The sequence below is a fragment of the Lissotriton vulgaris genome, unplaced genomic scaffold, assembly GCF_964263255.1.
Source record: "Lissotriton vulgaris unplaced genomic scaffold, aLisVul1.2 SCAFFOLD_4297, whole genome shotgun sequence".
NCBI lineage: Eukaryota > Metazoa > Chordata > Amphibia > Caudata > Salamandridae > Lissotriton > Lissotriton vulgaris.
Genome location: NW_028254393.1, coordinates 1 through 13831, shown reverse-complemented (window position 1 = coordinate 13831; position 13831 = coordinate 1). Strand labels below are relative to the sequence as shown.

General features: G+C 48.8%; 1 protein-coding gene across 1 annotated transcript; it reads left to right on the top strand.

The window, feature by feature from the left end:
- The first annotated feature begins 2230 nt into the window (after window positions 1–2230).
- Window positions 2231–9305, top strand: LOC147659549 (uncharacterized). Its single transcript, XM_086951656.1, has 3 exons — window positions 2231–2746; window positions 6620–6683; window positions 8842–9305. Exons 1-3 carry the CDS (start codon window positions 2231–2233, stop codon window positions 9303–9305), a joined length of 1044 nt encoding a protein of 347 aa, XP_086807782.1.
- Window positions 9306–13831: the final 4526 nt, after the last annotated feature.

Sequence of the window (13831 nt, the reverse complement as noted above, 5' to 3'; positions counted from 1 at the left end):
CGTTAACCAAGCCATTGAGATGGCCTCTCATTATGCCCGAGCCCAGCCCCGGACGATAGTATGGGATACCGACAAAACCGAAAAAGCACAGAAACAGACTGTCTGGGAAGCTGGAGAAGAAACCAAAGATAGGGACTGACGTTATTCGGTCCCGTCCAACCGGGATGACTTCCCCCATGACCAGGGGCCCTCAATGTTTCGAATGCGGGGAATGGGGCCACATAGCCCAGATGTGTCCCCGGACAAAAAACCCCGAAGAGCCTATGGAAGTCGGCTACCTCCCAAGGACCGTGCTCTATTCAGCGGAATTGGGTAGCACATTCTATGTGAGTATGAAGCTTAACGGACTCATGATAAAAGCGCTACTAGATTCCGGGTGCCGACAGTCGGTGATCCAGGAACGTTTCGTTATGCCTGAACAGCTCTCTACCCCTGCCACAGTTTACATCCGCTGCGTACACGGCGATGTAAAACCATATCCTGTAGCAGAACTCACACTGTACCTGCCCCAGAGAGATCCTTGCCAGGTCAGGGTGGGGGTGGTGGACTCCTTACCCGAGGACATGATTCTGGGAACAGATAACCCCGAATTCCTTTCACTTTTTAGGGAAACCTTGACCCCGTCCCCATCTGACAAAGCCAACATACAATCCACCTACCTCAGCCCCGAACCATGGGTATAGATAAGAGTTTCCGCTTTGCGCAGGGTGAAGACAGAACCTTATACAATGCCTGGGAAAGCGCCCACACTAGCGAAGAAGCCAGCGCCCCAACATATCCCAGGTTCTTGATCAAGAAGGACTTGCTGTATCGCCAAGCGCAGTGTGACGGGGATCTCCAATTGTTGGTTCCAACGTCCTTTAGAGAACAGGTCTTGTTCTTTGCCCATGCGCATCTAACGGCCGGGCATGCCGGCAAAGAGAAAACCACAGATGTCATTCTCCGTCATTTCTTTTGGCCCGGGATATACAGGGATGTTCAGGACTATTGTGCCAAATGCGAGATATGCCAAAAGAGAAACTCCCAAAGACCGAGTGCCGCCCCTCTACAGCGGATGCCGATCATAGGAACGCCATTTGAAAGGGTCGGCATGGACCTCATAGGACCTCTACCGAAGACATCCCGAGGACACCTGTACGCTTTAGTCATCGTCGATTATGCCACCAGGTTTGTGGAAGCGTTCCCCTTGCGTACCACCACGACTTCAGCGATTTCTGAGAAGTTTGTCGAATTGTTCTCTAGGGTAGGTTTTCCGAAAGAAGTCCTCACAGACCAGGGAACCCCCTTCACCTCCAAGTTAATGAAGGAAGTATGCAGCCTCTTAAACATCAAACATCTGAAGACCAGTGTACCACCCTCAGACGGATGGTCTCGTTGAGAGGTACGATCAAACCCTGAAGATGACCCTGAAGAAGATGTTGAGTGCGGAAGGACCCTCCTGGGACAGGTTGTTACCCCTGGCCTTTTTTGTAATCCGTTCCCAAAAACAGAGCAGCCTAGGCTGTTCTTCATTTGAATTATTATATGGCCGCCTTCCCAGGTCGCTGTTAGAAATGACCAAAGAAATGTGGGAAAACGAGGAAGAACAGGACAAGAAAGGGATGCTGGAATATACGCCCCAGCTGAGAAACAAACTAGGGAAACTCAGGGAGCTGGCTCACTCCTCATTGGACCATCAACAAGAGAGGTACAAAAAGACCTACGACAAGAGGAAGAGGGTACGCAGGATCGCGGTAGGAAAGTGGGCTCTCGTCCTTCTACCCTCCGTCAGCAACAATTCTAAGAGTGAATGGCAAGGCACCTATCAAGTAATTGAAGCAATAGGGCAAACCACCTACCGGTTAAAGATAAACGCAAAGAAAACCCAAACCTACCACATTAACCTTCTAAAGGAGTGGTTGGGACCCCTTCCACAAGACGGCCACTTAGTCGTACCGTCAGCGTCTTCACAGTCCTCCTTAAAACAACTTGTGGTGAATGAAGAGTTAACCCACAAACAGAAACAAGAGTTGCAGGACATACTGGCCCCCTTCTCTGATGTGTTCTCTGATACTCCTGGGAGAACCGGTTTGGTAGAACACCGGATTGAAACCTTACCGGGGAAAATAGTGAAGCAACGCCCTATAGAATACCGGCGGCCCGACGAGAAGCTGTGAGAAAGGAAGTCTCCGAGATGCTACAATTGGGGTTGATACGTCCGTCCCAGAGTCCCTGGTCTTCCCCGATCGTCATGATCCCCAAACCAGACGGATCGAAGAGGTTCTGCATGGATTTCAGAGCGCTAAACGCGGTGTCCTACTTCGATACCTACCCAATTCCCCGGGTAGACGAGCTGGTGGAGAAGATAGGAGACGCCCGTTATACCACCACCATTGACCTCACGAAGGGGTATTGGCAGGTGCCTCTTCATGAGGAAGACAAGAAGAAGACTGCCTTTGTTACAGATGAAGGCTCGTACGAATTCACTGTCCTCCCGTTTGGCCTTCATGGAGCCCCGGCGACTTTTCAGCGTCTCATGAATCAGGTACTACGGCCATACACCACCTTCAGCTCAGCTTACTTGGATGACATCGTCATATACAGCAAAGACTGGAAGGAACACATGAGACACTTGCAGACCATCCTCTCAGCCTTGCGGAAAGCTGGTCTACATATTAATGCGAAAAAGTCAAGAGCAGCCTTCACTAAAGTCAACTACCTGGGATATGTTTTGGGCGACGGTGCCATTGCCCCCCAAAACGAAAAGGTCAGAGCGATAGAGAACGTACCCTTCCCCGCCAATAAAAGAGACATGAGGGCGTTTCTAGGGCTGGTAGGGTACTACCGCAGGTTCATTCCTAAGTTTGCCGAGACTGCTGCCCCCCTAACAGATCTCCTACGAAAAGATGTCCAGCTCAAACATTTCACGCATCCTTCCCCGGAGACGGTAGAGGCCTTCCAGTCTTTAAAAAGTTCTCTGACCACAGCCCCGGTACTGCTATCTCCTGACTACACAAAAACCTTTATACTGGCTACAGACGCCTCTAACATGGGGATATGGGCGGTGTTATCCCAGACTGGGGAGGACGGGACTGAACACCCGGTTCTGTTTGTAAGCAGGAAATTGTTCCCCGCGAGTGCCACTACTCTACTATCGAGAAAGAGGCCCTTGCCATCAAGTGGGCCATCGATAAATTAAAATACTATTTAGAGGGCACTCAGTTTATCCTCCTTACGGACCATGCCCCTTTGAGATGGATCCACCAGAACAGTAGCCAGAACCCTAGAGTACTCCGGTGGTTCCTGTCTTTACAACCCTACTCATTCATTGTGCAACATCGCAAAGGCAAAGACAACGGGAACGCGGACTTTCTGTCCCGAGTCTTTCCTCTCCCCGATCACGAGATGCCAGGGGGGGAGGTATGTGACGGGGCGCTTGACCTAGGAGAACCCCGCAACGACCCGGAGTGGTGGTCCGCCGCTCCTCTCTCACCTTGCCCGTTGTCCCCACAGCTGCCAGAGAACACGTGGAGAGAGAAACAGGACGGCTGCTGGACACCACCTGAAACGGGACCTGGCTCCTTTAACTGGATTTACGAGGACGGCGCAGCCCCGCCCCCTTTCTGCGGAGGGACGTCAAAAGGTGGAAGTGTTTCATCATCGACGGACGGCGTTTCCCTGGAGGAAGATGGTGCGGTGAGGAGAAGGAACAACCCGAGCGTGTATCTGGAGGTGGAGGACGAAGCGCAGACGAGCCCCGCTGAAATCATCAAGCCTGGAGGCCAACGTTTCGGTGCATCGCCCCGCCACGGTCCCGAGGGAGGAACGTGGCTTAACAAGGTACGGGGCAGAGTTGCGGGGTGGGTGGGACGGAGTAGTCTCCCTACCGAGTGAAAACCGCTGCCGAGTGTATATAGCGTCCTTTGTACCCCTCCCTTCACGAGCACTGAGAGCACTACGTGACGTTAGGTACAGTTTCACTGGCACTTGGTTTCCTTCACTTCCCCTACCCCTCAACTGATTATACTGGACGTCCCAGTAACCGTTGTCTTCTCCCTTTTTGCTTCCTGGGTATTGTGGTCCCGACGAGGAAGACCCCAGCTACCGGCGGATTGCCAAGACCGGAAACCTTCCTCAGAGACAGCGGTACTACGGGCCAGATCAACGAAAGTCCACATCACTCCCCAGTTATCGTCACCGAGAACCCCTTGTATAGAGACTAAACCCCCCCCCCCCTGAACACTCTGTTTGTTATGCAGAGGAAGACATATATCCCAATAAAACCCTCGCTAAAATCTCTAATCAAGGATCCAATCTTTGTGTTTACTCCGAGTCCTGTAGTATCCGAAGGGCAGTTACCAGCTGAGCAACCCCCCCTGGGACACCTACATACTTACCATTTTGCGATTTCAAATTAGCGAATCCTTAAAAATCGCTATTTAGTAATCGCAAAAGGGAATGTTGATACATCTGTCCCTATGTGATTTGCACATGATTTGCTTCAGTTAAGATTAATTTGGACTCCCACTTCCCGGCACATTTTAGCAGATTTACATGCCTCTTGGGGTTATTTGGCGGTGCAGTTGCATTACTTATGAGACTAAGCGGCAACGCAAAAGTAGCGCCATGGTGCAGGGTATGTACAATATCATAATTCTGGGAGAATCGTCACTTTCTAAAGTTATGCACCTTTAGGGTGCGTTCTGCCGCAGGGGAGGGCATTCATACACAGGAACACCTCTGTAAAGTGACAGAGTGAAATATTTCAGGTTTCAGTCATTCACTTTCATGGCAATGCTGCGTCTTAACTCTGGGCATGCCTGAAGCAGGCATGAGGATTGACGCAGCATTGACAAGATTGGGCCAACAAGAGCATTGCTGGAGCTGCGCCCCACATGCTTCACAACTCCTACAATGCACTGCATTTACAGCACAGATGCCTGATGTATAAGTGCTATTTTAGAAGCATGGTGCGCAGCATGGGACATGCAGCTCACCATGTGAGTTGGGCCATGGTGCACATTTACTCTTGCCTCCATGCTGATTTGGTGGGATGCACCATTACCTGTAATACTGTCCCTTGGTGTGCTACAGTACAGTAGGTGTGTGAGTAGTCAATGCTAATGTCCCTATTTGTATGGCTCCATGATTTGACAGTTGGAGTGAGTAGTCACGTTCTCAGTGAGGTGTGAACACATATTTGCAGTATGCAGACCAGATGTGGGACAGAGTTTTTTCATGTGTCACTTGCAGTCACATTACTATGTGATGGTGAATGACCATATGCAAGTAAGGGTGCCAAGGCACAGAGGATGTTAGCATTTATGAGCCCATCACGGCTGTAGTCAGTCAAAGAGATGTGAGCAGCGACTGTGTGCTGGATGATGTGTGTGTGTCCAGTATGTGTAACTGTACATATCTGAGCAGTGCCAGTGTGTGTGACCAATGGATGATATATAATTTGTTGAAACTAAATGGGGAGAAGACTGAGGTGATGGTGTTCGGAGGAAAGGAGGAGATATGGTCAGCCGATTGGTAGCCAAACTCATTGGGTGCCTGCCCGGTTCCTGCCTCCTCCGCTAAAAACCTTGAGATCGTTATTGATCCCACCCTCACTATGTGCCAACAGGTTAACAGGACTGTTTCTACCTGTTGGGGTATCATTCACATACTGAGGAGGATCAGGCACTACCTCTCACAGCAGGCAAGGAAACAACTTGCTGTTGCCCTTGTTGGTTCGCGTCTGGACTACTGCATTGCGCTGTATGCGGGTCTGAATAAAAGCCTGCTGCAGCGCTTGCAGGTGGTCCAGAATGCAGCGGCTAGGTTTGTCCTTGATCTACCCCGGCGCACCTCGGCTACCTCTGCCAGAAAATCACTTCACTGGCTTCCTATAGAGGACCGAATAGTGTTCAAGACCATGTGCATGATCTTTAGGGCCTTAGCAAAAAGCAGCCCCACTGGAATAGGTTCCATTCTGTCCCGCTATAGCCCCGGCAGGTACTTGCGCTCCTCGAGTAGACTCTTTCTTTCAGTCTCCCGTATTCGGAGAACCAGATGGGGTGGTAAAGCTTTTTCTAATCTGCACCCAAGTGGTGGAATGCCCTCCCCCTGGAACTAAGGTCTCTTCCTTCTCTTCAGCTTTTCAGGAATGCTCTGAAAACCCATCTCTTTGTGCGGACATACCTATAGTTGTGTCCTGTCCTTTTTTCTGATCTGTTTTGGTAGGCGCCTTGACACCTTCGGGTTTTAGTAGCGCAATACAAATTGCTTTTCAATTCTATTCAATTTCAGAGTGTTTTACATCCCAAAGGACTGTGTATCAGCCTCTTACTAAATGCATAGTTATCATCATACGCAGTACAACGTACACATGATGCCTGTGTGGACATGGTGCTTATAAATGGCATAACCCAACTGTTATGTGCATGTATGACTGTGGTTATGTTAAGTTTGGCCACCACTGCATTAGCAAGCCCATGTGTGCATGCCAATCAAAGTGCACAGAGTCATTAGTACAATGTTTGAATCCCCTACAAAGTGATGTAGTATTTCCTGTGACTGAAAAGTTGTTCCTCATGTTTATGTAACGTCTCTGGATGCCATGCAATGACACATATTTTATTTGGTTCACTCACAGATGGTCGGCGACCCATCACGCAGGGTGACGTGGATCGTTTCAAGGACCCAAAAGCCACTGGTGAGTAATTGTAATGTAAATTGCCATGTGTGATGTAATGGATGTCATTGAGTAATGCAACACACAGTAGTTTTGCAATGCTGGTGTGTTCCGCATGTCACTGGGCCACAAGGTGCTGAGTATTGTTATGTTATTATTCAGACAATATGTATTAGAGTGTGGTTAGACGCATATCTATCTAAGTTGTGACTTTGTCCATGAAGGGACAATGCAACTGCTCTGATTACCTGTGCATGACATCCAGCACAGATTATAGCTAAATAGACAATGATCCAGGGATCATGCAGGCATTACACTACAGGATTTTCACACATGGCTACATATTATCAAGACCAGCCAGAAGATGTATCCACGCTTCATCTGCAGTACACTGCCACTGAAGCGGACATTGAGGTTTACTTATATGCCCTGGGACATACCCATATCATGCCCAGTTAAGGTCATGTCATGTTTAAGGTATGATTAGATCACATATCATCCACACAAGGTTTGAAGGTCCTTTTGCAGTGTAAATCAGATGAAACTGTGCCATCGAGGTTCAAGGCAACGTTGCACCACATATTGGGAACAGGCAAGTTTACCAACTTTCACAGGAGAGTTTGTGTTGATAGATGGATAATGGGTGAGGGGGCAGTTCATTACACCGCCAAGGGGCAAGAGAAGTTACCTAGCGTAGCCATGTTGAGAGGGACTGACACAAGACTGGGTCATGAATGTTTTATACCAGGATCTAAGTGGTCTATTTTGCCCATCCCAGTTCTTCTCCTTTATGAGGTCTTTAGGTCCTGGGTTAGACAGGGTGTCATGCATGCAACTCTGATTCTTAAACTTCTTTTTCTGCCGCATGATGAGCCGGTGGTGTATTTTCTATGTAGGTGTGGAAGGGGTTATAGGCGACAGGTCGTGAGTCAGTGTGGCTGGCAGATTCTGCAGGGTCTGCTGTTTGACACAAATTTTTAAATGTAGTCATAAAATCAGAGGATTGCTGTCATCGGTGTTGCTGATGGGCAGGCCCTGCAGCAAAGGGTTCCTTGGTTCAATAGGATGGCATTTGGAGTTATTCCATATTTTACACATGAACCCGTAGCAGGTGAAAATTACCTGGCTGACGGGCTTTGTCCAGGACAGGGCATGTTGTTTTGTTAGTCATAGGTGTAAGATCACATGTTTGCAAGGGGGACAGGAGCACAGTTCCAGCTGCCACCTTTCATATGACCAAGATACCACAGGGCTGCCAAACGGAATGAGGTATGTTTTACTGCTGTTTTGTTTGAGTTTGTTGATGCTCTTCTAGTTACTCATGTTAAACATGCTGTTTGTACAACAGAGACGTGTGTCAGTGTAGTTTGTCCCACACGTACTCAGTTACTGTTTATTGTCAGCATACAATACGCTTAGATGAGCCGTACAATTTCCCAACGTTGCCCAGCAGGCTCAAGTATAGATTGTACAGCATTGGACTTAGGATAGATCCTTGCCCCATGACCAGGACAGCTATGTGATTTCTCAGGTGCATATTGTCAAGGCCTTTATGGCGTGTTTTGCAGCTGTTTCCTGCCGATGTACGCAGCAATATTGTTGAGAACTTTCTTGATATTCTTGACACCTGTTGTTGGTAGGTGTGTCCCGGTCTTCTTCCCATGCATGTAGGCTGAGCTTACATTGAGTTTCAATTGACATATTCATACAGCCACACTGGCAAACATGTAAAAGAGTGGCTGTCTTGTCAGTGACTACATGACCTGTACACATTTTCAGATAGACACACATGTCTGCACATGTGCTTCGCACAGCAGTAGCAGCAGTGTGTCACAGGGTCAGATGAGGGTGGTGCTGCCCATGGAGGGGTGTGCCACACTACTAATGTTAATTGGACTACTTGCACACTCTCAGGATGCACAAAGGTGACATGTTATCACTGTCTCATTTGGCGTCTAATTTGTCAGTACATCACACCTGCCATGTACTGTCATGTCACGTTACAGGGCCTGTATTGTGGAAAGTAGGGCTTGTCAATTATGTGGTCAGGTCACTTTGAGACATTACAGGATGTGACATGTGTGTTGCCTCCCATGTGGTATGTGATTTGTGCCAAATAATATGATGATAGGCAAAAGAACCAGTGTCATTGGTTTGGGATTGACATTTCCTATTTTTTTCAGACAACATGAATGCAGAGGAGACACATGCCTTCAATGTGGCTAAGGAACGGTGGGTTCACATCCGCAGGGTTAAGAAGGGGCACAGGTCCATGGCAAGGAAATACGCGGCTGCTCGGAAGGATGGGACCTGGCACGCGATGCCAGAGGCTGTGGGACACAGAGACAAGTCAAAGGAATCCAAGGCTGGTGGCAAGGCTGGCGGAGTTAAGAAATCTAAGACAGTGGTCTCACCTGTTAATCCCATCCCAACCACTGCAGCAATTCCGAGTACCAGCAGCCAGGGGCCAGCTCAAGCTGCACCCAGCCAGGGAGCACCTACCACAAAGCCGCCAATGGCTGAGACCCATAAAGAGATACTAATTGAGCTGGCCAGGAACAACAACTTGCTCCTCGATGTGCGCAATGAACTGATAACCCTGAACCGGCGGGTGAATGACATTGCTGTTAAACTTGGAATACCGTAAACCTGGACTTCTTCTGCCCCACACCCCTCTTCTGCCTTCCCTCCTTGTTCTTAGTTATTTGGTTGTATATAGTTGTATAATAGGATTTAGATGTAGAATAGGTTTAGATTAGGTATAGTTAGTTTAGTGTAGTGAGATATTGTTAGGTTAAGATAGTGTTGGGGCTAAGTTTATTTTCTCTTTGGGTGGGGGGTTTATGTCCTTTTGTAGTTTGTGTAGTAGGGTTTAGTCAGTATTACATGTGTAGTTTAGTTTAATATGTGTGTAGGGATTTTAGATATAGTGTTAGTTTTAGTGTTTAGTGTAGTTTTAGATAGGTTATTTTCATACAATAAATACTTTTGAATTGGTTACTACTTGCATTGGTGTCAGGTAGGTTGCAGAGTGTGGGTCTTCACACATTGTATGCTTCTCAAGTCATCAGTGGTATGATCCCTGTATGTGTGACTTTGGATGCAACCTGTTACTGGGATGCATGTATAGTGTTCAGTACACCTTAGGCGTGGTATCTGTTGACTTGCATGGTTGACAGATTACATTGGATTTATTGTGTATGGGCAAAATCTGGGAGCATATTACCAAGGGCATTCTCGCCGCATTAGGTGGACTTTTTCCCGCTCATGCGGCAATATTTTGTCGCCCTATTACCAAGCTGTCGCTAACACCAGTTGGCAACAGCTTGTAGGCGATAGCAGGCATTTAGGTGCCCACTTTGCATGTCTGCGATAATTATCGCTAATGACATGCAAAGTGGGCTTGCCAAGATGTTAGCGACTGAAAACAGTTGCTAGCATCTCTGACTCCTATTAACTACTTTTGGAATTATTAGCGCTAAGCACAAATATCTCCAAAAGCTAACGCCTGCTAAAATCAGTTCTTAGCGATGTTATCCAATGGAAGGTGGATAACATGGCTAAGAGCATTGTCACGATAATGCATGTATTCAGGTGATTTTTCTGCCATATTCATGCAATTCGCAGGATTTTTACCGCTTTTGAGATGAACCTTGATAATATCACAGTATCTCAGCGGTAAACACTCCTCGGTGCTCAGCGATAATTATCGCTATTGCTTGGTAATATACCCCCAGCTACTTAGCGTTCTGCTATATTGCACTGAATGGCAAGACAGTCCACAGTTTTGCTAAGTTGCTGGCGTACTTGTGCATTTGGTTGCAATATGAACAAATATGTGCCCACATGTGCCTGTCACTTTGCCAGCACACATAATGCAACAAGGTCCCTTGAGTGTACTGCCCGTTATAGTGTGTACGGCCGAGAAGATGTTTCATACTGCTAGTGTGTGGTGGAGGTTGCCAAAAAGGTAGACGTTCTATGTGAGTTCACTTGCATCTTGTTTAGAAGGGGTCAGAGACCAAGCAGAGCAGCAGGTGAGGAGAATGCAAGCACCTTGTCACAGGAGCTTCACAGGGATGGGTCTTGGGAAAGTAATGGATGCTAATATATGTTTGGCTCTGGACCCCAGAATCCTACAGATGTCCAAGATTGCTCTGCTGCGCGTGTTGGTACATAGCCATTCAGATCCAGCTCAGTGTGTTCATGCGCATGCAGCTGCTGCTGCTGGACAATGTCCCATCTCATAGTTAAATGCCCCATACAGGACTATGCTGGAGCTAGGCAGTAGGGTGCAGGGGCATGCAGGTGCTGCACGCATGGTACACGCACATACCTGTGCCAAGGGGGACAGATGTTTGTTGGTGCTGTGCTGTAGTTATGACTTTACATTTTGACTGCACTGACGGTGTTACCACCCACACAGATATGGAGCATCCAGGCACAAGACTTCATGGTGCAAGGGCACGATCGTGCTGTGCATTACGGGTATATATGTACTGGGGGCAGGGGGTAACTTGGCACAATATGTGCTCACACCCTGAGGGACCACAGGCAATTGTACAAAATAATATTTTCACACTGGGAGGGATCAGGGGCAGTTATGCAGCACGGGGCTCAGACACACAGGTCTCCCAGGCAGTTTAGCTACGCCACCCTCTGGTTCCTCAGAGCACCCTCTGGTTCACACCTGCCACCATTTTGTTCTTCACACTACCCTCTGGTTCACCACTGCCACCCTCAAGCTCACCACCCACACAGATGTATTCCTCAACACTGCCAGACATCTCCACTTCCAGATCCACACCAACCCCAACGCCACCATCAGAGGTACACTCATCTCCAGCCCCCCCAGACCACATTGTCAATTGAGCAAATCCCTTGCCTACCTCGCCTGCAACCATGCACTCACCTCCACAGACTACATCCTCCTCGTGGAGCAGACATTCCAGCTCAGGAAGAAGAAGAACACCAACTCCAGAAGCCTGTCGGCCACACTAGCCAACCTCAGCCTCAGCCAACTCGTCACACCACCCACCCACTCACCCACACTTCCACCCACGCCGCTGGTCACACATTGGACACCACCTTCTACACAGGCACCCACGTTACTTTAGTACACAACACCTGTTTCCACAGGACTGTACCGTGCTGCATCCATTCCCCCTTCAATGTACAGTCCACAGACCACCGCACACAACGGGTAACTCACCACTGCTGGAGGAGAGTGACTGTAGACCAGCTAATCACCACCCTTACCCACAGGCCACACAACAACTCCACCAACTCCAACTCTGCAGGCCGCCACCTCAGGCAGTGTATGTACAACTGTGACAACACACTTGTGCCACTCAAGGAACCCTGTTGAACCCACAGCAGCAGGCCAGCCGCCACGTTCACCAATGTGCTGGTGTGTATCCTGAGTTGAATGCCGGAAACAGGAGTGGTTATTGGTCACCATATACACTCCAGACAACCACGCAGACCACAAGGATGCCATACACATACATCTCCACCTCTTGTGATTGGCCAAGGGTTGCTCCTTCTAAACCTAACTGGATGACAACACACACGGGAGCAAGGGTCTCTTCTGCATCATAAGGGTACTCTCGGGCTCCAGCTCCAACACCAACAACATGACTCCCTGAGTAGAACTGTGCAACTCACTAGCCATCTTCTTCTACTGCTAGCTCGCTGATATCCATGACAGCTTCAACACGACACCCACCCAAACTATGCCAGGGCCCACCTCCCCTGTGTACACCAGCAGCGCATGCCACCTGACCTCCCGGTCCAATGTCAACGGTTACAAGATACACAAGGTTATGCACTCCATCCACTCACGCTCCCTGTCACACCTATTGCCACACCACGTATGTAACATGGCAGATGCTGCTATCTGAGCTGACTACATTACAGCAATATTTCCATGGAGCTTGGAACACAACTTATTCTACACCCTCCTCAACTAGCCGAAGCCAGGCCACATGGACCTGAAGTGCTTCCAGCATTTCTCCCTGCTCCTGTTTCCAGGGCCGATCACTGGGAATTGTTCAACATGCAACTGGCCCACCACCTGGTAGACAACAACATCCAGTACCCTTTCCAGGCCTGCATCATTCAAGTCCACAGCACCCTGCCAGTACTCATGTCTGCCACTGACGACATTATGTGCCAACTGTGCAACAGCAAAACATCTGCCCTCATCCTCCTGGTGATGTGTCCCTATGCCAGCATGACCCGGGCTCTCCAGGACTTGCTCTACAGTACATGAGGGTATGCACTGTGAAGACTTGCATGGTACATGAATGCGACTGTGCCCATCCACCCACTTCCACTTGTTCCTGTTTGACACTCACCCTGGTGTTGTTGTGTGACTTCCAGTACAGCAGAACTTTGGCCTGTGGCTCCGATGACAGTCTCCTCACTGATGACGTTCGCTACCAGCTCCTCCAACTCATCCTGCTCCACCTGTGGAGCTGGCCCACCGCCTCCCGTCACACTTGCTGCCCTTAGGTTTGCTCCCAGTTTCTTTTTTGTTTTGCTTTTTGTATCGTGCCACCGCTTCTTACACTTTTCCACTGTCCTCTTGTGCTCCCCCACGGCATTGACCTTGGTCATTATGTCCTGCCACATGTCCCTTTTCCTCGCCATGGTGACGGTGGAACTCACGAAGAGTTCCTGCTGGTGTCGCGTCACCTCCTCAACCAGTACCTGGTTCTCATCTGGAGTGAACTTTGGGTTCCTCTTCCTCTTGCCCCTTCCCTGGGTCTCTGCCTGGCCTTCCTGGGTTGTGTTTGTGCCCTCTGCACTGGTCCCTGGCTGCTCACCATCATTTTGAATATTCTCCATGTTTAGCAACGATTTTCGGTTTAGCGGGCCTTTTTTCATCCCGCTAACGCGTTATATGGTAGCCTTGGTCCTATTGGTTTAGCGATAATCATCGCTGATAGGCCCAACGTGAATTTTTTCACGTTAGCATGCGACAGCTTAGCGTGGTCACGCTAGTTTTACCGCACGCTTTTATCGCATTTCTGGGGAAATATCGCCGCCTTGCGGGGTATTGGTAATACCTCGCTGCGGCGGCGATATTTCCAGGCAATGCTTTGTGATAAAATTTGTCACGATAAATATCGTTAGCGATATTTTTCGCCTGTTATTGGTAATATGCCC